Here is a 26,438-nt window from a genome sequence, read left to right on the forward strand (position 1 = left end):
CATACACACACTTTACTTTCAGGACAGACACAAACAGGTGTGCTCATGTATCAGGAGTGATCTGAAAGGAGTGGTGTGTGTGTACATGTGTGTGCGTGTCTGTTTTCACTCCCCTCAGGCCTTCAGCACAGGGTAATAATGAGTCCTACGGAGTTAGCCATGATGATTCACTCAATAATGGTTCCAAAGATGACACCCTGATGCTGGGAGAGGTAAGACGCCACTGTGCTGCTCTGTAAGAGCCTCCACCACTAGTATCCAGTCTGATGCCTCTGGACCCACTACTCCCATAACACACCTGTCGTCTGATCTGGTGTACCTCCGCAGACTCGTGAGAGGAAGCGCTCCGCTCACTCGGAGAGCAACGGTTTTGCTGGCCACGGGAACCTGCCGGACCTGGTCCAGCAGAGCCACTCCCCGGCCGGGACGCCCACGGAGGGCTTGGGCCTGGGCCGCCTCGCTGGCCTGCACGTCCCAGACATGAGTGCCATGGAGGAGGTGGGTGGAGAAGTGGCTCTGTGGGACACCCAGGCTAGCGCTATAAACCTGCTGGTGTCCTCATGAAGGGTTTTGGGTAACACTTGACTTGGTCAGATCACCCACAGACACTTAAAAGATCCTCTGATCCTCTAGATTCAAGTTCAGTATGTAAAATTGCTGAACCATCACCTTAACCAAATCCAAACCCTAACCTCACCCTTAACCAGAAATTGTAGTTAACTGAGTGTCAACAGTTTGTTGATAATCTGGCGAGCAGAGGCCAATCCTTCCCTTCTCATGTCTAGAACAGAGGCCCATCCTTCCCTTCTCATGCCTAGAGCAGTGTCTGAGATCTATGTCCTGTCTTTGATGTACACTCTAAAATGCATAAACAGGGTGATTTAGAAATGATGAATCATGATTTCCTCAGAACTTGAGGGTGTGGTTGTGTATGGCATGCAATGCTGATGGGTTGAGTTGTCAGTATGTTGGCAAGGTATCTTATCTCCCAGTGTTTCCCACAGAATTGAATTCTATTTGTGGTGGTAGGTTTGCAGAATTAACTTGAATGCAACAATTTTTAACAAATTAGCGCAGCGTGGATATGATGCTAACCAGATTTAAGCACAATTTAGCACAACCTGGAAAATCATTGTGTGGTGGTCAATGTTGATATTGTAGTGGGCCGCCACAAATAAGTCAATGTATGGGAAACGTCTCCTTTATGCTTAAGCAGGCTAATTAAGATTAAGAAGTGAAGATTTCCTCGGAACTTGGAAATGTGTATGTGAATGTTTGGGGTGGGCTTGTGTGTAGATTGTAAAAAAAAGCTAAGGAGCAGGTTAAAAGATAAAACGCACATAATTCCATGTGAAGGTGCAGACGTCTCAGGTGGTTAACCCCCAACATGCCCAGGAGGCACAAGACACACAGCTAATGATCTGGGGTTGTCAGCTTGCCTGCTGACACTGATTGAGCTCTGCAGAACCCCCTCAAGTGTGATGTTCTCCTCCTTTGCCTTCTCACTCTACTCTGCTTGTGTGCTCTTACCTGCAGTTTGCAAAGGGTGGCGGTTCTAAGTCCTCCTTCACACCCTTTGTGGATCCGCGGGTCTACCCCACCTCTCCCTCCGATGACGACAGTGAGAACTCAGCCGCAGGTACAGACCTTCATCACCCATATCATCGTCAATCAATCCACTAATCAATCATTCAGTCAGCTTTTCTCGATACAAAGCATGGAAAAGCATACCAATTTAAGGCACAGAAAACAGAAAGGCTTAAGAAAAAAATGTTGGCAGTATTTCACATGGAATCAGCAGTGTTTCCCGTGCAATAAATAATCCGCAGTAATTCACATGGACATAAGCTTCCACTCAGTGACATCTTCAGAACATCATGCAGCACTGAAGTGAGAATGTGTGTTGGGGTGTGAACCCTACACAGTGCCAAACTGAAGACTGGGCTGGAGTGATTTGGTCTCACTGTGGGATGACTGTGATCACATGACCCTGGAGTCATGTGTCATGTCACATAATAATGTCATGTGAGGAATGTGGTGGCAATGATGACTCACTCTCTTCTTTCTTTTTTTTCTTTCTCTCTCTCTCTCTCTCTCTCTCTCTCTCTCTCTCTGAGCGGAAGTGAGTGCGTGTGCAGAGTGTGAGCGTGACTGAAGGCCGATTCTGGCTTGAGTGAGTGCCCTTTACATTCTAACTTTTCTATCTTTTTGTTTGTTTAAATATTTATTTGTTCGATAGTATTGTTTGTTAATTGAATTGAGAGTCTGCTGCCAGCATTAAGCTGGGTAGTATGGCAACTCCTAAATCAAAACTTGATTTTTTAACCAGACGGCATGGCGTTAAAGTGGCGTCTAGTGTTAGTGTGGAAGCGTGTAGTTTAGCGGTGGGTAAAATTGTTGGATACGATAATGTATTGTCGGCATCTAGAATGAACAATGCGATCGTTCTTTTTTTGAGTACAATCGAAAAAGCCTATGAAGTTGTTCAATCTGGAATTGAAATTGATGGTTGGCTTGCCCCTGTTCTTCCACTTAGTAGCCCATCTAAGAAAATCACATTGTCTAACGTGCCACCGTTCTTAAAAGATGAGGTGTTAATCAGAGAACTTTCGAAGTATGGCAAAGTGGTGTCTCAAATTAAGAAAATACCTGTGGGATGCAAGTCAACTTTGTTGAGCCATATGGTGTCTTTTAGACGCCAGGTGTATATGTTTCTGAAACAGGACTGTGATTTTAGCGCAGTGTTCAAGTTTAATGTTGATGGCTATGATTACACTGTTTATGCAACATCAGACTCAATGAAATGTTTTGGTTGTGGTGGACATGGACATTTGGTTCGTGCTTGCCCAAACAAAAAAGATAATGTTAAAGAACAAACTGATACACCTGCAAATGATTCTGAAATTGGTGAGGAAACTGAGCCATCTGACCCGCCCACTATTACGGCTGGTGGTGCAGAGTCTGTGTCTGTAGTGGTAGAATTACATGTGCCGACACCGGATTTATTAAACGTGGTTGAGAAAGAGAATGTGACCGAATCGAACGAAGCCGCTGAAATAAAAAAAACAGCGGAGTCTGAAATAATTTTGGCTGCGCCCGCACAAGCCGATGTGATCATGGATGAGGGCAGTTCTTGTGAACCTGCAGGGGTTACGGAGACTGTAGGCCTAGAGGCTGCAGAGTTGGTTAATGAGAGAACTGGTACACAAGCAGAGGAGGCTGGCTGTGAAACGGTCCGAGAGGAAAATGTTTTCAAAATTCCCAAAAATAAACGAAAGAAATCCTCTAGTAATAAAGCTACAAAACAATGGAAAAAAGACATTGATGTTGAGCTACCAACTACAGATAATGACCATGAGAGCGATGGTTACTCCACTGATTCTAGTTTGTCAAGTTCACAATCACAAGAGCTTTCTCAACCGTTAGTTGTCGTGTACTCCACTCAGGAGATAAGACATTTTTTACAGACTACCAAATTTGTGCGTAATGTCAAGGTTGAGGATTATTTTTCCAATATACAACAGTTCATTGATGATGCCAAATATCTAATGAGGACAAATGAGGACGGAGGTTTTACTGACCAAGAGATGTTTCGCTTGGTTAAGATTGTGCGCAAGTTGAAAAAAGGAGAACCGATTGGAAATGATGGTGATACTCAGTAAAATATGTATGTTTATTTTCTTTGTCTTTTTCTGGTTACTTTCTTTTTTTGAAATGGGCGAAGTTAGAGTCGCTACTTTGAATTTGAATGGGGCCAGAGACGGGAGGAAAAGAGCAGAATTCTATGAATTAAGCAGACAGAAAAATATTGATGTTTTCCTTGTTCAAGAGACACATAGCGACTTAACTAATGAAGTTGATTGGGTGAAGGAGTGGGATGGGCGTGCCATACTCAGTCACAATACGTCCTTAAGTGGAGGTGTTGCTATCCTCTTTTCAAAGTCGTTTCTTCCATATTCTTATGATGTGGAAGAGGTGGTTAAAGGAAGACTATTGAAAGTAAAAGCAGTTTTTGAAAATGATGTTTTTGTTTTCATTTGTGTTTATGCTCCTACCTTAGCTGCAGAGAGGATGTGTTTTTTGGATAAGCTTGGTGATGTTCTTGGTGCATGTAATAGTACTGATTTTCTTTTTTTGGGTGGTGATTTTAATTGTACTGCTGATATTTTAGATAGAAATCATGTAGAACCTCATGTAGCCTCTCGCAAGCGTCTTATTGAGTTAATTGAAGCATATGAATTGATTGACATATGGAGATCTTTTCACAAAAAACAAAGGCAATATAGTTGGTCTCATTGTCGTGATAATTATTTATCAATGGCAAGACTTGACCAAATGTACTGTTTTAAGCATTTTTTTAGTGCTTTTCAATGTTCCTATATCAGTCCTGTTGGTTTTTCTGACCATTGCATGGCATGTTGTGTACTTATAAAATCTGCGGTTAAACCAAAAAGTGCGTATTGGCATTTTAATAAGATGTTGTTGGACGATCAAACTTTTAGAGAAGCTTTTGCTGTTTTTTGGGAGAGTTTTAAGTTGGAGAAGCCTTTTTTTCCCTCTTTGCAACAATGGTGGGATGTAGCAAAAATTCAAATTAAACATGTATGTCAAAAATATACTTTCAATGTCAGTAGAGACCTAGCTAGATCCATGAAAACTTTAGAAAAGGAGATTGTGGATTTGCAAAATGTGGTTGATAACAAAGGAAATTCAGAACAAATAGAATTACTTAAAAGTAAAAAAGTGGAATTGGCTGATTTTTTGGGGAAAAAAACACAGGGCGCTTTGATCCGCTCAAGAATACAAAATGTATCTGTAATGGATGTTCCGTCTAAGTATTTCTTTAATTTAGAGAAGAAAAATGGAAGAAAAAAGTTAATTCATGCTGTGCGCTCAGAAACAGGAACATTGTTGACTAAGCCAAATGAAATAAGACAACGAGTAAGGAGTTTTTACTCAGAACTTTTTAAAAGTGAATTGGTTGGAAATCAGGAGATTGAACGTGGTTTCCTTCATGACTTGCCAACGCTTTCAAAGGCTTCAGCAAAGATGCTGGATGGAGCTTTATCATTGAAAGAACTCTATACAGCCCTGATGGGTATGGAAAATGGACGTGCTCCTGGCATTGATGGACTGCCAGTTGAGTTTTACAAAGGCTTTTGGTCAGTATTGGGGAAAGATCTCCATGAAGTGCTGAATGACAGTATAGAGAAAGGAATCCTTCCTCTGAGCTGTCGAAGGGCTGTGTTGACACTGTTACCAAAAAAAGGTGACTTGACCGACTTGAAGCATTGGCGCCCAGTGTCTCTCCTGTGCATTGATGTTAAAATGTTTTCCAAAGCACTAGCAACTAGATTGAGAGAAGTGATGGAACAAATAATACATGTTGATCAAACCTACTGTATTCCTGAAAGGTCAATTTTTGACAATATTTTCCTTGTTCGAGATGCAATTGAAGTTTCTAGTAAGTTAAAAAAGAATTTTGGATTTGTTTTCATGGATCAGGAAAAAGCTTTTGACAGAGTTGAGCATAAGTATTTATGGGGGGTGTTAGAGGCTTTTGGATTCAATTCGGGTTTTATTAATTTAATTAAGGTGCTCTATAATGACATTGAGAGTATAGTGAAAGTTAATGGTGGTTTGTGTCCCCCTTTTAAAGCACTAAGAGGTGTAAGACAAGGTTGTTCATTGTCTGGAATGCTCTATTCCATGGCAATAGAACCTTTGCTTCACAAATTAAGGTGTAAAATGACTGGCTTTTCTCTGTCCAATTGTGAAAAGGTTTTTTGTTTATCAGCATATGCCGATGATTTGGTTGTAGTGGTCAATGATCAAAATGATGTTGATACCTTAAATGATGTTGTGAAGGATTTTGGAGTGATATCATCTGCAAAAGTCAACTGGAAAAAAAGTGATGCTTTTCAGATAGGTAATTGGGTAGATGGACCAGCCAAACTCCCAGAAGGGTTAAATTGGAAAAAAGGGGGTTTCAAATATCTGGGTGTTTTTTTGGGAGATGATAACACTGTACAAAAGAATTGGGATGGAGTCATTGAAAAAGTGAAGGGACGTTTAAAAAAATGGACATGGCTACTACCTCAGATGTCATATAGGGGACGCTGTCTGGTTATCAATAATCTAGTGGCATCCTTTTTGTGGCATCGGCTGGCTGTTTTAGATCCACCATCAGGTCTTTTAATGAAGATCCAGTCAACCCTAATAGATTTCTTCTGGGATAAGTTGCATTGGATCCCTCAGAGTGTTTTGTATTTACCAAAAGAAGAAGGTGGCCAGGGTTTAATCCATTTGCCCAGTAGAGCAGCTGCTTTTAGGCTTCAGTTCATTCAGAGGTTTCTTACTGGGCCAGAAGATCTTGTTTGGAGGCCTGTGGCTTGTGAAATCATGCATAATGTGAGTGGTTTGGGTTTAGACAAATCTTTGTTTTTCCTGGATCCTCATGCAATACATTGTATTGATTTACCTGTTTTTTATAAAGGACTTTTTAAGATCTGGGGTTTATTTAATGTTAGCCGAATGGAAGAGACTGGTTCTTTGCATTGGCTCCTAGAGGAGCCTCTAATCTATGGATCAAGACTGGACATTTCAAAGAATGTAATGCCTGGATTGAACAGTTATTTATGCAGTACTGGACTTACACGTTTGCGTCATTTGGTGGATGTATCAGGCTCTCTTATGGACAGTGCCACACTGGCTGTACGCATGGGAGTGAGGTCCTTGCGTATGGTGGATAAGATGTTGCATTGCTGGAGAACAGAACTAACATCACGTGAGCGCAAAATGATAAAGAATTATGTTGATGGCGTTTTGATTCCTGATAGAGAAGACCCTTTTCCTGAATTGTCACTTACACCGAAATTAAATGATTGTAAAGGTATTTTTTTGCCCCCTCCAAAAGAAATAGATTTCAGCGAAGTCAATGGTAAATGTCTTTACAAGACCTGTGTTAAAGTGATAAATAAAGAAAGGCTAGATGGAAAGGTTGACACGCCTTGGCGTTCTACTTTTGGTTTAGTAAGTAATGTTCAACCAGAGTGGAAATCTCTATACAAACCACCATTAACTAAAAGAGCTGGGGACTTACAATGGAGGTTACTGCATGGTATTTTGGCAGTTAACTCTTTTATTTCTGTTTTAAATCAAAATGTAAGCCATGAATGTCCTTTTTGTTTGGAGAGGGAGACTGTTTTTCATGCCTACTCAAATTGTTTCAGACTGCCACCTTTGTTTAAGTTGTTGGCAAAGCTATTAGAGTGTTTTGGAGAGTTTTTCTCTATTCAGACCTTCATATTGGGGTTTAAATATGTTCAGAAAGAACGTTGCAAGTGTGAAATGATTAATTATATCTTTGGGAATGCTAAGATGGCCATTTATATAAGTAGGAAGAATAAGATTGAAAAAGACTCTGACCATGATGTAATTGACATTTTTATTCGCCTGGTGAAATCAAGAGTAAAATTAGAATTTGACTTTTATGAAACAAAAGGTGATTTTAATTCTTTTGAAGAAGAATGGTGCCAAGGTGGAGCAATATGCTCATTGGTCGATAATGAATTATTTTTTTTCAGGTTATTTTCTTTGATTTTCAGTTTTTCTAAAAAAAGTGATGGTTTTATGGTAATGTGATCGTGTGTTTTGTAATAAAGAGCTGTTAAAATTCAAAATTCTCTCTCTCTCCTCTCTCTCTCTCTCTCTCTCTCTCTCTCTCTCTCTCTCCTCTCTCTCTCTCTCTCTCTCTCTCTCTCTCTCTCTCTCTCTCTCTCTCTCTCTCTCTCTCTCTCAGCCCTGTTTGCAAACGAGCTGCTGAGGCAGGAACAGGCCAAACTGAGCGAGGCCAGGAAGATCTCCGTGGTCAACGTCAACCCCACCAACATCCGCCCGCACAGTGACACACCGGAGATCCGCAAGTACAAGAAGCGCTTCAACTCTGAGATCCTGTGCGCCGCTCTGTGGGGTGAGCCTTCAGTCCGCCGCACAAGAACCCCGCCCCCCCCCCCCCCCCCACCAACACCCTCCCACCGTTTCTCCCTTTTATTATCTGTGATCTTTTGTTCTATTTCTCATTTCCCAAACAGCACGTTGTTTTATGTGATTTCTCAGCACAGTTTCTCTCTGAAATAGAAGCAAGCCCTTTACAGTGAGACTATAGTGTACGTATGGGAGATGTACTGTACATGAAATGAGATATTTGGTGTCTGTATGGATCATCTTGCCTATGAAAGCATATCGTTATTTGTGTGTGTGTGTGTGCGTGTGTGCATGTGTGTATGTGAGGAAGAAAGAGAGAGAGGGGGGGGGGGGGGGGGGGGAGGGCGTGCGTGTGTGCGTGTGTGTGTGTGTGTGCGCGCGCACGCATTGTATGTATTGATGAGTGAACCTCTGAGGGCAATGTGAGATGCTGAATATCCTGTCTCTCCCCAGGGGTCAACCTGCTGGTGGGTACAGAGAATGGCCTGATGCTCCTGGACCGCAGTGGCCAGGGCAAAGTCTACAACCTGATCACACGCCGCCGCTTCCAGCAGATGGACGTGCTGGAGGGTCTCAACGTGCTGGTCACCATATCAGGTCTGTCTCCTCAAAACCATCGGTCAAGGCCTCTGCACTGCTGGCACTGACATGAGTGCGGCGCGCTCCACATTCGATTCCATTAGATTTCATTGTTCTCAATACAACTCCGCTCACCAGCATCGCACTTTGCCGTCATAGAGTATGATTCAGTTCTATTGTTTTTGGAGCTGCTCCATGAAATCCATTGTTTGTCCAGTGTTTGCCAGTTACAAACGCCAGCGCTGGTGGTGCTGCGTGGCAAGTGACGGCACGGTGATGTTAGGAGTAATGAGTCACCTGAGGAGGGGCCAGTTAGGTGTGCTGCAGGTGTGCACAACAGGTGTGGATGTTATGACATGCAACACTTTATTATAGGGTTTATTATTACCCTGTAATAATAATAATAATTAAAAGTGATGAATGTTTGGGATTGGCTTGTGTGTAGATTGTAAAAAAAAGCTAAAGAGCAGATTAAAAGATGAAACGCACATAATTCCATGTGAAGGTGCAGACATCTCAGGTGGTTAACCCCCAACCTGTCAGCGTGGCAAGTGACGGCACACTCGTGTTTGTGTCGGCGCTGGTGTGCAGAGGCCTTCAGTCTGTCCGTCTCTCAGTCCCTCTTCCATCACCACCGGCTCTTTGAAACACCTCCCCCATTGGTCTCTTAATGCTCTTTAATCCTCATTTTGCACACAGGCAAGAAGAACAAGCTGCGTGTGTACTACCTGTCCTGGCTCAGGAACCGCATCCTGCACAACGACCCAGAGGTGGAGAAGAAGCAGGGCTGGATCACCGTGGGGGAACTGGAGGGCTGCGTGCACTATAAAGTTGGTACGTCCCACGTGCTCACTGAACCTCTGTAGGGTGGAACTTACACTGCAAAAAATGAATTCTAACCAAGTGTTATTGATCTTATATTAAGATTAAAAAATCTATTTGGTATTGTTTTTAGTATGAAAAGACTTACCTAGCGCCCTCTCAAAAGATCATTTTGACTTAATTTAAGAAGACTTTAACTTATTTTAAGGAGTCTTATCAAGACAAATTTGCTCAACGCACTGGCAGACAAATATTTCATAATATATTTCTTAGCAGAAATCACTTCACCACACATTGAGATGTGCGTCTTGCTTTTAGTGCATATATTTGTTAATATATTATAGTAGGTGTCAGCACTGCTCTGAACCTTATTGTTGTAAGATTGCCGGTGGTAATAAATATCTAATTATTAATGATATATGTATGTTACATGATGTTACACTAAAATGTTTTGCCCAGTTAATTGAATTAGCATCAATTTGTGTGGGTCAGTGTTAACACATTGCATTGCACATACTGTGCCAAATAAATGAGAGCCCAATATCATTAGGAAGTAATCTGTCATATAACCTTGTGGTTTTGGTTCTAACATGTTTCTGATGAATTGGTCCTGTAAGCGAGTGCTTCAGTGAGCTGGGCTGAGTGAGCTTGTTTAGTGCAAGCTTTGTTTGAGACTGGCCCCGGGACAGGTTTCAGGAAGCATTACAAGCCTGCTGTCACAGACTGGACTTTGTTAAGCCCTCTGATTGTTAGTCATTGGCAGGATTTAAGCAATGGAGGAACATTTTAGTCTGTCCCTCAGTTTGGTTAGTGAGTCAGTGATGTAAAGGTCAGAGTGCCTTGCTGTGTTGTGTTGTGCTGTGCAGTGCGGTGCGCTGCTGTGCTGCTTTGTGTTGTGCTGTCGTGCCATATCTCAGTGATCCTGTGTGTCAGAGGGCAGGCGTGTGACTGAGCTGGTTGAGGCAGTGTTGGGGAAGCGGAAGACAGCCCTTAATTGAAAGGGGCTTCTGATTTGATGATTTTCTTCTTCTGCCTCCCCAGTGAAATATGAGCGAATCAAATTCCTGGTTATTGCTCTGAAGAACTCCGTGGAGATTTACGCCTGGGCCCCCAAGCCCTACCATAAATTCATGGCTTTCAAGGTAACAACAGTCCTGTGACTTTTTCCCTTCTCCTCTCATATTCTGATTCACATAATCACACTGTTTTTCATTCATATTTTGATGTGACTATAAAATGGAAATTGCCGTAAAATGAACAAAAGCATGAATAAATCATCAGAGCAATATGGTGATGTCTGAGCGCCTGACATTACCATGCAAAGTTGCTTTTGGGGGTTGTAATAGCAGTTTAATACCTGAATCTTCAGCTTGAAAGCTTCATGCAAACATTTCTGTCTGCCTTTTGCCATTTGTCTTCTACCTTGTATCACTCATTCTTTCTTTCTGTCTTTCTCTCTCTCTCTCTCTCTCCCCTCTCTGCTAGTCTTTCACGGACCTTCCTCAGAGGCCGCAGCTCGTGGACCTGACGGTGGAGGAAGGTCAGAGGCTCAAGGTCATCTACGGTTCCAGCGTGGGCTTCCACGTCATTGACGTGGACTCTGGAAACCCCTACGACATCTATATCCCCTCCCATGTAAGCCATCCCAGAGCAGAACAGTACAGCACAGCAGCCTGTGCGAATGATGAGGAGCACATTAGCACAGTACAGCACAGTACAGCACAGCAGCCTGTGTGACTGATGAGGAGCACATTAGCACAGTACAGCACAGTACAGCACAGCAGCCTGTGTGACTGATGAGGAGCGGCTGCTTTCTGCTGAGGCAGCCGGCTCCTACCCCAGTGCTGGCTGGCAGCCACATTGCCTTAGGCAGAAAACACACACAGGGTCCTTTGTGTTGAGTAGCAATTCAATACAATTCAACACAATTCAATTCTGTACTCATTGTCAACACATTTTTGCCTCACAACACATTTTTGCCTCAGTGCGGTTCTTCTAGACGAACAAAACAGAAACACTGACATAAAGCAGTAAGAGGTCCTTAGTCCTGCTTTGTAAAAGTGAGCAGTTTGGTGAACTGCCTTTTTGTATTACGCATGTATGTACTGTATGCATGTGATAATCTCACATTCCCCATTGAACTATTAGTGCTAGCAGTGCTGTGAAGGTGAGCAAAGCAAGGCTTAAGATGAATGACTGAGCTGACAAGACCCTCTGCAGTGTGTGTGTGTGTGTCAGCATGAGACTTCTCCCGTTTCTGATGGGGGTTGTACTGCCATCAGGTGGCCTACATGAAGCACTGCCAGAACCTGCTCACTGCCCAGCTAATGGCAACTCTTTCTTTCTGTCCTCCGCTCCCTCTCTTTCCTCCTCTCCCCTTTCCTCTGATTTCTCTATCCCTCTCTCAGATCCAGAGCACAGTGATGCCCCACGCCATCGTGGTGCTCCCCAAGACGGACGGCATGGAGATGCTGCTGTGCTACGAGGACGAGGGCGTCTACGTCAACACGTACGGCCGCATCACCAAGGACGTGGTGCTGCAGTGGGGAGAGATGCCCACCTCTGTCGGTGAGTGAGGACTCAGTCGCAGTCTACAACATGGACATAGTCAAGTCCACAACAGCCACACACAGCCACAACAGGACAACAGGGACGTAGTCGCGTCCACAACAGCCACAACAGGGACAACATGGACGTAGTCGCGTCCACATCCACACACAGCCACAACAGGGACAAAAAGTGCCCACTGGGACTCCGGTTTGAATCGGTCCCAGCCGGTCCCAGCCCACTCACTTCCTGTCGATACTCACTGTCCTGTCTAAATAAAAAACTAAAAGCCCCAAAAATGATACCTAAAAAAAAGAACGCTGTTCCACTTTTCCCGCTTATGGTCCCCAAACACAGTCCAGTGGAGGTCTGAACAGAGTCCCAATGCAGGTCAGCAGAGGGTCATGCAGCACCTCTGGAGCTGACCTGGATATTGCTGCCAAGTTACATAAGAACTTCAACAGTAGCGATGCAATCTTGCTCTGTTTCCCGCTCTGTTTACACCATTGGAGTTAACAGATGTTTAAGTCAGATTCAGTTTGTGGGCAGAGATATGGTAGGATGATAAAGACCATAGTGTTTAGGCATCTCCCGTTCCTTCTGTCTTTGGTGCGTCCACTGTGCGTTCCCGCTTGGCTATGCGAGGGAGTGTTCAAACACCTCGCCGATGGGAGGGACTCAAACGAGCGAGCCCAAACACATGGCAGCCAGAGGCCGTGTGGGACCAGATTACTGGGGGTTCAGTCTGAGTTTAATATCATTCCAACTCCAGCTCAACTCTCACTCTGTTGTGATGGATCTCTGTGAAGTGAATGTGTGTGTGTGTGCGCGCGCGCGTGTGTGTGCGTGCATGCATGCGTGTGTGTGTGTGTGTGTGTGTGTGTGTGTGTGTGTGCGTGTCTGTGTGGGAGAGAGAGACCTAGTATATTGATGTTAATTGCACACAGAAGAATCTAGAGAAAAAGAGAATTTAGAATTTAGATATGTTGTCTGGTTGAAACTAAGATGAATAATTAATTTAAGAATCAGATGGTTTCATTAGGATTATTAATTCATAAGGGCTTAGTACCCCAGCAGTAGCGCTAATTATCTGCCTTGTTAGCCATTAGCTGTGGCCTCTAGACTATGGATCAATGCTACAGTTGGATATCAACATCTGAACAAATCAGCTCACGTTTACAGTTGGGGTTTGTATTTCAGCGTTATTATTAATGATGATATTAATAATGACATTAATGAGTATTACTATTACTATTACAAACGAGGTTTACTATTAATGAACTCATCAGCTGTCATAACATACCCTATCAGAAAAGCAGAGCAATTCTCTGTTATGGGTTCTCCGTGAAGAGGAGTCACTGATAAAAAAAATCAATCCAATCCAATAAATGGCTAAAAATACCTAAGCTGCACTGTGCTATAAATTGGTGATGCAGGACTTAGGCTGCTTGTGGGGGTTTTTTTGCAGCTTACATCCACTCCAACCAGATCATGGGCTGGGGAGAGAAGGCCATCGAGATCCGCTCCGTGGAGACTGGCCACTTGGACGGGGTCTTCATGCACAAGCGAGCACAGCGTCTGAAGTTCCTCTGCGAGAGGAATGACAAGGTAGCTGCCATCCTTGTTCTTGCTCTCATGCAGAACCGAAAGCTGTCCCTGTGGTCAGAGCAGCACACGTGCAAAGTTCCAGGTAGTTGGGAGTGGCCACAGACTGTTATGGTCTGTTGGTTGCATGCAGACCAGACCGTAAAGGCTTATCTGGCTGGCACTGTCAGACTATAATGTCAACTCCATTTTCACTGGAATTCTGAATTACTTCGATAATTATTAGGGGTGTAACGGACACGTACCTAAGTTTTGAAGTTAATTTTCGGTACGGTGAGCCTGTAGGTACTGCTAACCTAAATTTCATATTTAATATTTTAGATTAGATTAAACTTCATTGTCATTGTGCAGAGTACAAGTACAGAGACAACGAAATGCAGTTTGCGTCTAACCACAAGTGCAAAAAAGTGCAATGTGATATACACAGTATAGGCAGGTGGTGCATAAACAGTATAAGATAGTACAGTGTACAAATAGTATACATTTAAGACGGTGCAATGGTTTACAGTAATATAAATTAACTATGAATATGTGCAGTTTATTAGCAGAATAGATATGGATATGCAGTATGAACAATATATGAACAACATGTACCGATATGTGCAGTGTAGTAGCAGTAACATTATAAGAGTACTAGAAATAATATAGATATATGCAGTGTATTAACAGTAATATATTATAAGAAAAACAGAATAAATATGGATATTCAGTATGAACCATATAGACAGATATGTACAGTAGGCTATGTACAGTTATGTGCAGTATAGTAACAATACCATTGCAGTGTAGTAACAGTACCATTATAAGAGTAGTAAAAATAAGTGTTTATGCAAGATGAATAGTACAAAGAACAGTAGAGTATGGCTATGTACTGTACCTGTATAAGTGTAATTACAGTATGTACATTTATAAATATAAATAGAACACTATGGGTGGGATGGGGTAGTGCAATTGTCTGGGGGGAGGGGGCTGTTGAGGGGCAAAATGTCCGCGTCCTAATTGTCCCTGTCAATATTGCCATGGTCGTGGACACCTCAACAGGCACAGGCAAGCTGCTGGTTCAGGTGCGGAGAGACCTGTAACAACTCCTGAAGCATTGCTTTCCCTGGATGGCCTCAATGGAGGGGAGTGAGAAACCAGTGATGGGTTAGGCAGTTTTTACCACCCTCTTAAGTGCTTTACGGTCGGAGGCCGAGCAGTTGCCATACCATACTGTGACACACATTATGGAATTATGGAGGTTATTCATTCACCATCAGGTTTGGATTGACACTTATTGGTCAATCCTTTGTATGTACAGACCATAATGATACACCTTGAATTTCCCCTGGGGATCAATAAAGTATCTATCTATCTACACTAGGCTTGGTAATAATACCTGCTGTGTGATGCTACTGAACTTGTTGTACAGGTGACTTCCTACACAAAAATGCATTTCAACCAACCCATAGAAGGTTTTTTTTTTCCCCAGGTGCTTCCATTTCATGATCCCTGGAGCTTTGCAGTTTAGCTCTTTATTTAACCTCTGCTCACCATACTGCTCTTTGACCCCCTCCAGGTGTTCTTTGCCTCAGTCCGCACGGGCGGCAGCAGTCAGGTGTTCTTCATGACGCTCAACAGGAACTCCATGATGAACTGGTGAAGCTGTGAACGTCCAGTCATGGTCCACAACACTGAGGCAGGCAACCCCACTCACCAGGAGTCAAGATGGCGTCTGTGATTTATTTTTTTCTTTAGGTACATTTAACACTGGTTCAAAACAATAAAAATGAAAAAGAAAAAAAAAACTACAGTTTTAGATACACTTAAAAGTGTAAGACTGTGATCTCAAGACATCCAGGATGGCCTCGTATCATGCGTTTAGATTAAGAAGCCATAGAAGTGGCTTTGGGGAACTGGAGCAGTGACTCCTGAGCTCCTGTTCCCCACATTTCCAGCAGGGGGAGCCAGAGGGGCTTGCTGCTGTGAAACCAGACTTTGGCCACGGAGCCTCCTCTGTGGTGACTCTCCCCTTCTCTGTGTGCTGTTCCACCCACACACCTTACAACGGGACTCTACACCTGGGGACTCCGGGAGAAAGCGCTGTTTTCTGTCTTCTGCAGCTGCAGAGGGGCAGAGAGGATCACAGCGAGCTGTACAGAAAATATGTCTGTGTGTGTGTGTGTGTGTGTGTGTGTGTGTGTTGGGTGGTCGGGAAGATGTGAAAAGATTTAAAAAAGAAAAAAAGCAACCTCAGACTGAGGGAAACTTCTAGACCTTTGATGTTTTCATCTACAGTCAAATCAGGTTGTTTTTATGTTTGTTTGTTCGTTATTCGCTCGCACACAGCTCCTGCGATACATTGTTGTAGGAAGGAGAGGAGTCCAGCAGGTGGTTGTGGTGAACATGAGCACAATCCCCACATTGTATTCAAGGCTGTGGTCTTTTTCGGTGCTGGTGCTCTTTCTGTGCCCATCCTTCTCTCAGCCTTCATATCACTACTGCTGTTTTGGGCTCAGGCCAGTCTCTGGAGTGGAACTCCTCCTCGGACGCTCCTCCTGACGCACCACCACGTGTCTGAGTCTGACCTAGTCACCTCCCAAGCCCCTGATTGTATCTCGGACAATCATGTTTTAGTCGTCCACCCCTTCATAAATGCCAGTGTCTCCACAACTAATCCACCGATAGAAGCCTCAGATGTCAACATCGGCTGCCTCTTGTGCGCTGCTGAATCGTAACAACTAGTGTACACATTGGGACTGTAATTGACCTACCTCGTAATCATGTGTCTGGTTATTTCTTTTCAGTATCGCAGAGGCTGAGAAAGAGACCTTACATTACAGCTAATTTTCATTAATGCTTATACCATCATCCAGATGATCATTTGTTATTCTGATTTGAGCAGGGAAATTTTTTTTATATTTTCTGTTACAGGTACCTTTTGAAATAATTTTGCATTCTCAGTGTCCTCAGCAGATTGATGATATATCACCTGGTATGGTGGAAACCAACTAAAATAGTCTAAAGAATTCCTTCTTATATATGTTTACTGAGGAAAAAAAACATTAACCTTGTTTTAACATTGTGAATGTGTCCTAAGATTATATGACAGTAACTGTGTTTTTACTTTTAAAATGTAAGTAGACAAATGTCAAGTCTGATTAAATAACAAAATGCAACAAGCAGAAATGTGTTGGTCTGCTTGTGGGGTTGAAACTACTGTAGCCATTCATCACTGTTTGATCAGAGAGCTTGTGGAAAATGGGCAGCTTAGCCAGACCATGTAAAGAAAGTGTCCTTGGGATGGGAGGGAGAGAGTGAGAGGTTCGCACTCAGGCCTTGACCACAGGCACAGAGCCCCACTTCCTCTAGTGTCGGTCAGATGGTCAGATCTGGTGTGTTCCACCTCCTCGATCCATCTTGTGGCTGTAGTAGTTTGTTCAACCGAACGAGGAGGAACCCTGAGTTGCAGAAATCCTACAACTGGATTTTGTTCTTTTCTACTGTTTAGGAGGAGGGAAGGGCCACCTTTTCTTCCTTTTTTTGACATCTCTGGAATATTTCATAGATATTTCACACCATCAAGTGAGCGCTTGTTGAAGCGAGCGGTGTCAGTTTTCCTTCTGATACATTCATAATGCATCTATCCCATCTGTTTATTGTTTTCACATACACTTAAATTGTCTTTGTCCCCTGTGTGCAATCACAAGCCCTGAAAACATCTGCCATTGCACATCTCTTGGGGTCATCTTTCATTTTTGCACACTGTACATATTTGTATTTCAGACATTCATTTAAATGGACAAAGAGAAAAGTTTTGCAGAGACATGAGTGATTGCACTCCTGATAAAGAGTTCTAGCAATAATGATGTCCTGCTGTGTGTGTGTGTGTGTGTGTGTGTGTGTGAGAGAGAGAGAGAGAGAGAGATGAGTGAGTTAATGTTTGGGAGAAACACTGTGCTAGCCTGTGCTTGAGAGTTTTAAAGAGACTCTGACTCTCACGTCACTATGCTTTGTCACGTTTTACTTTCAGCTCTGGTGGCATTGACACTTTAATCACTTCAAACATTAGTTGGGTAGTGTTTTACTTTTTGACATTTTCCCCGAGGAGATTGTCATGTTTTCCACCCACATGAGGCATAAATGGTTGTCTAGCATTTTGTTGGTTAGGTTTTTTTATTTTAAAGAATAAAGATAAGATCAATAAGTATTACTTTGTCCTGTCCTCTTGTCCTATTGTGTGAGATGAAAAACAGACACAGCAGCTTTTGCATGTGTGTCGTGTGTGTGTGTGTTTTGCAGGCCTTGTCTCATCACTCGTGTTAATTGACCCTCAGACTTTGCCCGTCCCCCCTTGTGGCTGTGTATCATTAACCTTGTTATTTCAGCATGTTTGCCTCCACCTGCAAATTTCAGATAGATTTTGAAAACCACAACAGAGTTATATACAATACCATAACCAAATACCAATGCTATACCAATATCATAAGCACCCAGCATATTTTGTATATTCAATATCCTCCCACGCTCACTTGTAATTGCTATTATCTTTCCTGCAAAATTATGTTAATGCCAAGATTGGTTGCGGACTGATTTGCCAATCATAGTAAATTTGTAATATCCAGTGATGAGTGCAACACTAGCACTGTAAACTAGCATGTGAATGTTGGGGGTTGGACATGAGGTGGGGGGGACACAGTCCCTTCTGTTGGGAGTGTGACCACCGCATGAACTCACATGATTGATTATTTACCTGGAAAAGCAGCATGTAGTCCTTCTCGGACAGGGAGCTATACCCATAATGGATTCTGGCAAGGTAAAGTGCTCACGGAATATCCCTATTTTGACTTTCATAAACACCCGACCTTGAAGTTGGTTCAATAATTATTAATAATTTAAACAATCAATTCAAAGTACATTATTTTATTTTAATATATATTGTTTCTAAATATCTATATCAAGACTTGAAACCTTTGTCAAAATGATTTTGGTGTCCAGACAAATATAATTAGGATTTTAGAGATATTTATACAATATACTTGGTCATTTTCAATTGCCAAAAACATCAAACAAAGCAAAAAAATAAGTCTAAGAATGTTTGAGAGTGTGATATGCCCATTTGCAGTGCTCAGAAGGAATATAATTATAGAGTATTTATTGTATTGTATTTTCTGTCTTTTTGTCTTAGAACTGTTACATAGCTCTTCCATGTGTTGGTCTATGATCATTTTGTATTGCATAAATGAGCATGTGCATAGGCTATGCAGAACATATGTAATTTACATAGGAAGTCAGAAAATAGACAGTATGCAATAATACATTGAGCTGTGTTCTGTTTTTTAGTTAATATATATGAGTTTGGTTCCAAAACGCTATAAATCCATTTTTGATAACATTATGAGTCATGTTATTTAATTGTGTAAATAAAATTGCAGTTCTGTTGTTTTGATTAAGTAAAGATAAATGAAAAAAAAAACATTTCCACTGAAAGTACTTGGGAAAAAAAATGTAAAACAATTGTTTATGAAAATTCATTAAAATGGAGGATATAGCGTTTTTGAACCAAACTCTATATATTAACTTGGCTTCATGGCCTTTTACCAGTGTTTTATGAATAGATAGTCACATTTTTAAAATTGTTTGAATTTAAATTCATATCACTTGTTGTTGTGTTTTTTTTTGGGGGGTGATTACAGACTTAGATTTTACTATTAAAAATATAAAAGAGTGTTTTGGAGAAGGCTCCTATAAATCAAAAGGACATTTTAATTTCTATTGAGAACAATGGCATATACATTTGACTGTGCTTAACATGATGCACTCTTGAATTCAGGTTTTACTTTGCTATTCCTCAAACGTGGCATAATAACCCCAGCCTCGCCCCTTTGTCTCGTATTTACTGTATATAGCCGTATGCAGTCTCTCGACCGTGTGTGTGTGTGTCTGTGCATAACCACTCTGCATTGCTGCTGGACTCCCTCTGCAGCAGCTCACAGGGACTCTGGTCCTGGCCGTGTTCACTGCGGTGCTGGGATCACTGCAGTATGGCTACAGCCTGGGGGTCATCAACGCTCCTCAGAAGGTGAACCGAGATGAACTCCTTAAATACATGATATCTGAACTGTTACACCCTTGCATCCGGACCTTTCAACTTTTATGCAATATGCAATCAGTATTTATATGGTCCTCCCATCCTCAGGCCAGAGAATGGACACAGGTTACACTTTGCCTCAATTAGATAAACTGTTGCTAATACAGTCGTTATGACGCACTGTACAGTAGTTACGCAACTGGCATCAGATGATTACGTTTACTCATCAGATAAATTAGAAAGGGAATGTTCTTTTGTTATCTATCATGTAAAATGCTAAATTAAAATTCTTAATGTATTGACGAAGTAGGCTACATTATTGTCCAAAGCATAGGTTTGATGTGGATATGGGTTGTGAATGTACTCAGAGTGTGGTGTTCTCTGTGTGTTGGCAGGTGATCGAGAGGCACTATGGCCGCTCCCTTGGCGTGGTGCCTGATGATGACTTGGCCAGTAACCGCATAGTGCTTGGCAACACCACCGAGCCAGAGGAGGTCCACCCCTCCGTGGTCATGTACTGGTCTTTATCGGTGGCCATTTTCTCTGTCGGTGGAATATTCTCCTCCTTCTTGGTTGGCTTTGTGGCCGACTTCCGAGGAAGGTGAGCACTGGTTATTAGTGGGAAATCCATCCCAGAACTAGAATCTGATATTGTTGGTTTGTTTTTTCTAGTCCATCTTTGTGAATGTTACATGTCATATCACGTGAATATCTTCATCTGCTGGGATGTGTTAGCACTCAAACCTAGAGTGGAATAATGAGGATGAAATAAATTAATAATAATTTAAAAAACACACTGCCATGCATAATCACCCCAGCAGTGAGATGAATGGTGGGGCGAGACACACCCTCACCAGTTTTTCAGGATGCTAACGCCTCCTCCGTTCCCTGCCCACCAGGATTAAAGGCATGCTAGTTGTGAACGTCCTGGCTATTGCTGCAGGCCTTCTGATGGGCCTGGCTAAAATGGGGAAAGCCCACATCATGGTCCTCTCAGGCCGTGCTGTCATGGGCTTCTACTGCGGTAAGAAGTTATGCAAAGTACATTTTGGGTTTTTTCCACACTAGAATGTCCTAAAGATACTACTCTATAGGCCCATTATCTACCACATATTTTTGAGCCTGTGCCTTAAAATCGATAGTCACATAGAGAACACATAGGTTGAGTGTTAGAGCTATCTAACATATTCTATTTTGACCGCATAAAGTAATTGCATCTTACTTATCAGCTCCATTGATTGCATAAAGTAACTAAGTTATTGATGATTCTTTAACCGCTCAGGTCTCTCATCTGGACTGGTCCCCATGTATGTTGGAGAGATTTCTCCTGTAGCATACCGAGGTGCTTTAGGAACACTTCACCAACTGGCCATAGTAACAGGCATTCTCCTCAGTCAGGTGGGAATTGGAATGAAAAGATTTTCAAACAGCTGTATCACATCCAACAATCCATCAACTATTTACCCAGTACATAAATGCTTTTTTGGCTATCTGCTTGCCAACTTTACAATATTATGATTGTGTTGGACTGTTTCTAAAGTAACACAAATTCTACTAACCTGATCAAAAGAATAATCTATCACAGCATATTTTAATTCATGTGACACTAACTGAAATGTTACCCCACTGGTGGAGTGTTAGTTAATCCAGATTAATTCATCTAAGTATTCTCTGCTTGGTCCATAGGTCATTGGCCTGGACTTCCTGCTGGGTAATGATGACTACTGGCCCCTGCTGCTTGGCCTGTCTGGTGCCCCAGCCATCCTGCAGACATTACTGCTCCCTCTGTGTCCAGAGAGTCCACGCTACCTCTATATCAAACAGGGCAAGGAGCAGGAGGCCTGCAAATGTATGCAGCCATGCATATATTATACTACATATATCCATAACTCTGAAGGCATTTCAAACAGAAGGATACAGCTCTAGTATCAACACAATGTATTTATTTTCCCTTAGAATAATGGCTCCAAACTAATTTGTATGCTATACTGATTTACAATATGGATAATGGAACGATGTATGCTCAGAACCCTGGTATTGCACTATGTAACGTTGTTGGCAGGGGTGGGAGCATGGCCCTTTACACTACTTCCTTAGGGGCAAAAGGTTACATATTTGGATTGGAGTTATTTGGGGTCTATTTTACATTACATTACATTTACATTACATTACATTTTGCTGACGCATTTTTAACCAAAGCGATTAACAACATGGTAAACAGTTTAAGTTTTAAAGCAATTTTCAACAATTTTAGGACAATTTAAAAACGCTAGAGTACAGTAAGAATAAGTGCATCAGTGAGTCTTTGAAGTACAAAGGCTTGTGATGACAAAGTAGTAGACCTGTAAAACTTGTGGATCATAATCAGATGTATTGCAGTGGCACACTAGTTGATTCTGGCCCCTTAGTGATCGGCTGATGCTTTGTATGCCATAGCACTGAAGAGGTTTAAGGGTGAGTACGACACCTCCAAAGACATAGCGGAGATGAAGGCAGAGAAGGATGAGTTGATGAAGGAGAGACCTATGACCATTCTGGGCCTGCTGCGCTCCTCTGCGTACCGCCAGCAGCTCTTTGTGGCCCTGATGATGCATCTGTCCCAGCAGTTCTCTGGAATCAACGCCGTAAGAAATCATTCTCTTTATACAGGCACAATTTTGTTTTACAGTGCCTATCATTTTGATTGTCTTTTTTTATGGCCTCCATTTTCTCTCATTCAACAATAATGTTTGTGTTGCCTTTCCCTTCTTTTGGTTGGTGTGCCTCACCCTCTCTATCATATCTATCCACCTGTCTGTCTGTCTGTCTGTCTACTTCAGATCTTTTATTACTCCACAGCAATCTTTTACAAAGCAGGAGTCACACAGCCTGTGTATGCTACAATCGGTGTTGGAGTCATAAACCTAGTCTTCACTATGGTCTCGGTAAGCAAGCCTCTAGTCAAACATGGAGCATAATACATGCATGCCCTCATCTCTAGGTTACACAGAAGTTTGTTCACTCAGCTCCACCCCCCCCCCCCCCCCCCCCCCCACGTCCACCACACACACACACACACACACACACACACACACACACACACACACTCTTTCCTTAATCTGAGTTACAAAGTGCTGCATCTGCCACCCTATGCAGCATAGGTTTTGACCTGTTATGTATGCATAGTCTCAGAACTGTAGGGTGTTGATTGCTGATTGTTTATATCTCAGCCACTTGAGGGGTGAGAATAAAATATGTGAGGGTTTTGTAACCCACTGCAGACTCGCCCTATGCTTAGTCTCAAAAAGTGTTGCAGTGTTGTCTAGCGGTCCATGGATTGTTGCCAGGTTTTATCAGCAAACTGAGGCCCATTTATCTCCCTGTTCAAGGACAAACTAAACTGACAAATGTACACAACTCTGACTAGCGAGAGAGCTGCAGCTACCACTGATCTTAACAGGATTAAACTAATCCTAATGTCAAGGTGAAGTATGAATCGCATAAGATGGTTGTGAAATTGTATAATAACACAATTGTGTGTGTGTGTGTGTGTGTGTGTGTGTGTGTGCGTGCCTGTACATCTGTGGTCTGTGTAGGTGGCTATGGTGGACAGGGCTGGTAGACGGACACTAACATTGATTGGATTGGCAGGAATGTGTTTGTGTGCCATAGCCATGACAGTGGGCCTAGTTTACTTGGTAAGTATATTGTGAACAATACATTTCAATATGATGTTAACTCTCACATGCAGTGTCTTGATAAGGTAGTCCAAGCCTAACACAGATGGTCATGGAATTTGATTTCAGATTTCACCAATTTTACTGGAATTAGCACTGTTAAAGTTTAATTTCACTGTTGGCTATGGCCCTTGGAAATCTAAAGTGAACAAACCATTCCCAGACCAACTCTCTTTTGAGAATCAGGCTAGTAGGCGATAGACTAAAGTGTAATAAAATTGATTGCAGTTATCTGACTTTCATTATCTGATACACTGACTGAATTCAGTGTTTGATATCTCCATCCACCTGTCTTCACAGCACACTTATTCTTGGATGAGCATCGTGAGCATGGCAGCCATATTCCTTTTTGTCAGCTTCTTTGAGATAGGGCCTGGACCTATCCCATGGTTTATAGTGGCTGAGCTCTTCAGCCAGGGTCCCCGTCCAGTTGCTATTGCACTGGCTGGCTGCTGCAACTGGACAAGCAACTTCATCGTTGGCATGTTTTTCCCCTATGTAGAGGTAATATTGAAGATGCAGATACTGTACGTTCATGTCTGACACAGACATATATTTGCAAAATGGCCCTTGTCAACTTCCACTATTTTTAGAGGTAAGAATCTGTTATGTTTGTGTCTGAAGACACAGACAGGTGCTATGGCTCTTGTCAACGTATACTGTTTGTAGAGGTGAGAGTTGGAAATAAGACATCCTGAAGACATAGACATGTGGAATGACTCTAGTGGACTTGTAGTGACTGTAGTGTCTCACTGCCAGAGGCGGACAGAGTACACAGCTTCATTACTTGAGTAAAAGTACAGATACCCTTTGCTAAATTTTACTCAAGTACATGTACAAGTAAAAGTACAACAGTCAGATGTCTACTTAAGTAAAAGTACTGAAGTACTTGTTTTTAAAAGTACTTGAGTATCAAGAGTACAAGAGTAGCCTACATTTTTGCATTACTACTGCCACAGTGCTTACATTTATGTACAGAAACGTCCTACATGGAGTTATGAAAAATGTTAATGTTAATACCTTGGAGAATGTAAAAGGAATTGGAAGTAAAATCAAGTCATTTTCATCTTTTTACCACGTTGCTAGGGATGGGCAGTATTCTTAATGTATATATTTAAAATACAAAATACTATTTTGTAATTGAAACACTTGAAGTGAAAACTATTATAAACTTTTTTTATCATTAAAATTGAAATAGTCTGGCGAGGTGGGGCCACAGGTTAGCACATTCCCGGGATGGACCTGCTGCGTCTTCATCCATTGTTTCGTCCATGGTTTCGTCTCTTATCTAAATCTGACCATGGAGTTGACTTTGGCGGAAAGCTGAAGGTGATTGCTGATAGGCTGTCCCAATCAGTGGCGCCTGCACAATCCAATCACGTTTGAGAGGGAAACAACAAATTGAGGGTTTCCGAGATTTTTCTTTTTTCCTTTTTTTTTAGAAGTAGTAACGGGTACTCATGGTTATGGATAGAAATGTAGTGGAGTAAAGAGAACAATATTTGCCTCTCAAATGTACTTGATTAAAGTCATGAGTACTCCCCAAAAATGATACTCGAGTAAAGTACAGATCCCTCAAAATGTTACTCAAGTACTAACTGTACTCAAGTAAATGTAATCCGTTGCTGTCCGGCTCTGCTCACTGCCATACCATTTGACTTTGCCGTTTTAGGTTCTGCTTGGGAATTATGTGTTCATCCTGTTTGCTGGGTTTCTTTCCATCTTCACACTCTTCACATACTTTCGTGTCCCTGAGACCAAGGGCAAAACCTTTGAGGAGATTGCTGCCGTGTTCCAGGGGAAGCGGAAAGGCTCACCAGCAGGAGCCAGTGTAACGATGGAATTAGAGCAGCTCAAGTCTTCTGCAGAGGCCTGAGGATGGAAACAGTGAATCCTCTTGCATATTGAGAATGCAGGCTGTTACTGTAACTTTAAATAAGCTTGGTGGAATTTTTGCCTGCTACCATTGGCATAAATATAAATGTTATGCATCTACATAACAATACTATAATGCATTTCTACAGCTAAATGTGAGTGAGATGAAAGCAAAACCTAATAATGGTCTGGAGAGAGACTAAAGACCTCTATATATTTTACATTTATGTTAATATTTTTATTTCAATATTTAGCTCAACATGTTTGCCTTATCATTTTAAAGGCGCAGTCAATGATCACTCATGATCCGCTAGTTGCCCATTCTGAAAGTACACTGTAAAAAACCTGGTCTCTGTAGGCAGCCCAGGCTTCTAAAACTGGAAACGAAGTGGGGGCAGCCTGTCCCCCAAACAAAACGAAACCCTGTGCAGTTTCTCTGGGAATACTATAGGGAGGGGTGAGCTACCTTTCTGGTGTGTTTTGTTTGGTCCTTGGTTAACATAAACAAATGCAACTTCCTGCAGAATTGCTGTCTGTACCTTTAAGTGTGCTGTTTTTAATATTGTGGGATGCCCCTGACTGATGTTTTCATATGTAACTGTAATGATTGATGTCAATCATGTGGATTTCTGTCCAAGCTTAAATGTACATGTTGCAATGTAGGCAATATAAGTTGGTGTGACTGTGTATTTATACAAGGAATTTCAGAGCAAGCAGACAATTTCATTAATGTTTACAGGAAGAGAGGTGATTTACATGTATGCCATAAACTTGTATTGCTATTTCATTATTTTGTTATTTTTGAGATCAGTTGGCCTATTAAAACCAGCATTTTCTATCTAAAAGTTAAGTAAGTTTGCGACAGCATCAGTACCATCTTGTTAATATAACTGGAAGGAAATTTCATGATTGCCAATGCAGTATTCAAAGATCCTGTTATGGGAATGGAAAATGCTAATAAATTAGCTGAATCTTCAATAATTCTTGCACACATAGCCTAGCTTGTCATGTGAGGTTTCTGAGAATATTCATTTGATATCCCAAATGTTTTCAAGACAGGTTATTTGTGAAAGCAAAGATGTCAAATGTGGTAGCACTGAATTAACATTCAAAATTAATGAAGGGTAAATTGTTAAAATGATTTATGAATGAAACTCTGAGTTTACGTAACTTGAATGAAAATTACTAAATAAAAAAAGGTCTAAGGAAAATTAGATTGTGATTAGTCTTTGCACATT

At 41.9% G+C, this 26,438-nt stretch overlaps 2 protein-coding genes across 3 annotated transcripts in view; both read left to right on the plus strand.

Annotated features, from left to right (window-relative positions):
• The window catches only part of tnika (TRAF2 and NCK interacting kinase a), a 95,129-nt gene extending 77,401 nt beyond the window's left edge, over positions 1-17,728 (plus strand). For both annotated transcript variants that reach the window (XM_042108664.1, XM_042108661.1), the window contains 11 exons: positions 119-212; positions 328-498; positions 1,537-1,639; positions 7,802-7,972; positions 8,440-8,583; positions 9,265-9,399; positions 10,429-10,529; positions 10,873-11,022; positions 11,796-11,955; positions 13,403-13,542; positions 15,098-17,728. In XM_042108664.1, the coding sequence (XP_041964598.1) occupies positions 119-212; positions 328-498; positions 1,537-1,639; positions 7,802-7,972; positions 8,440-8,583; positions 9,265-9,399; positions 10,429-10,529; positions 10,873-11,022; positions 11,796-11,955; positions 13,403-13,542; positions 15,098-15,181 (1,453 nt within the window). In that variant the 3' untranslated portion in view covers positions 15,182-17,728. The remainder of the gene's footprint in view (positions 1-118; positions 213-327; positions 499-1,536; positions 1,640-7,801; positions 7,973-8,439; positions 8,584-9,264; positions 9,400-10,428; positions 10,530-10,872; positions 11,023-11,795; positions 11,956-13,402; positions 13,543-15,097) is intronic.
• Positions 17,729-18,186: 458 nt separating this feature from the next.
• Positions 18,187-26,411, plus strand: slc2a2 (solute carrier family 2 member 2). The gene is made up of 11 exons (XM_042108678.1): positions 18,187-18,334; positions 19,505-19,600; positions 20,005-20,210; positions 20,509-20,633; positions 20,892-21,007; positions 21,296-21,458; positions 22,046-22,233; positions 22,429-22,533; positions 23,185-23,286; positions 23,626-23,829; positions 24,998-26,411. Exons 1-11 carry the CDS (start codon positions 18,320-18,322, stop codon positions 25,199-25,201), a joined length of 1,524 nt encoding a protein of 507 aa, XP_041964612.1. The 5' UTR covers positions 18,187-18,319; the 3' UTR covers positions 25,202-26,411.
• Positions 26,412-26,438: the final 27 nt, after the last annotated feature.

This window comes from Alosa sapidissima, chromosome 1 (assembly GCF_018492685.1).
Source record: "Alosa sapidissima isolate fAloSap1 chromosome 1, fAloSap1.pri, whole genome shotgun sequence".
Taxonomy (NCBI): Eukaryota; Metazoa; Chordata; class Actinopteri; order Clupeiformes; family Clupeidae; genus Alosa; species Alosa sapidissima.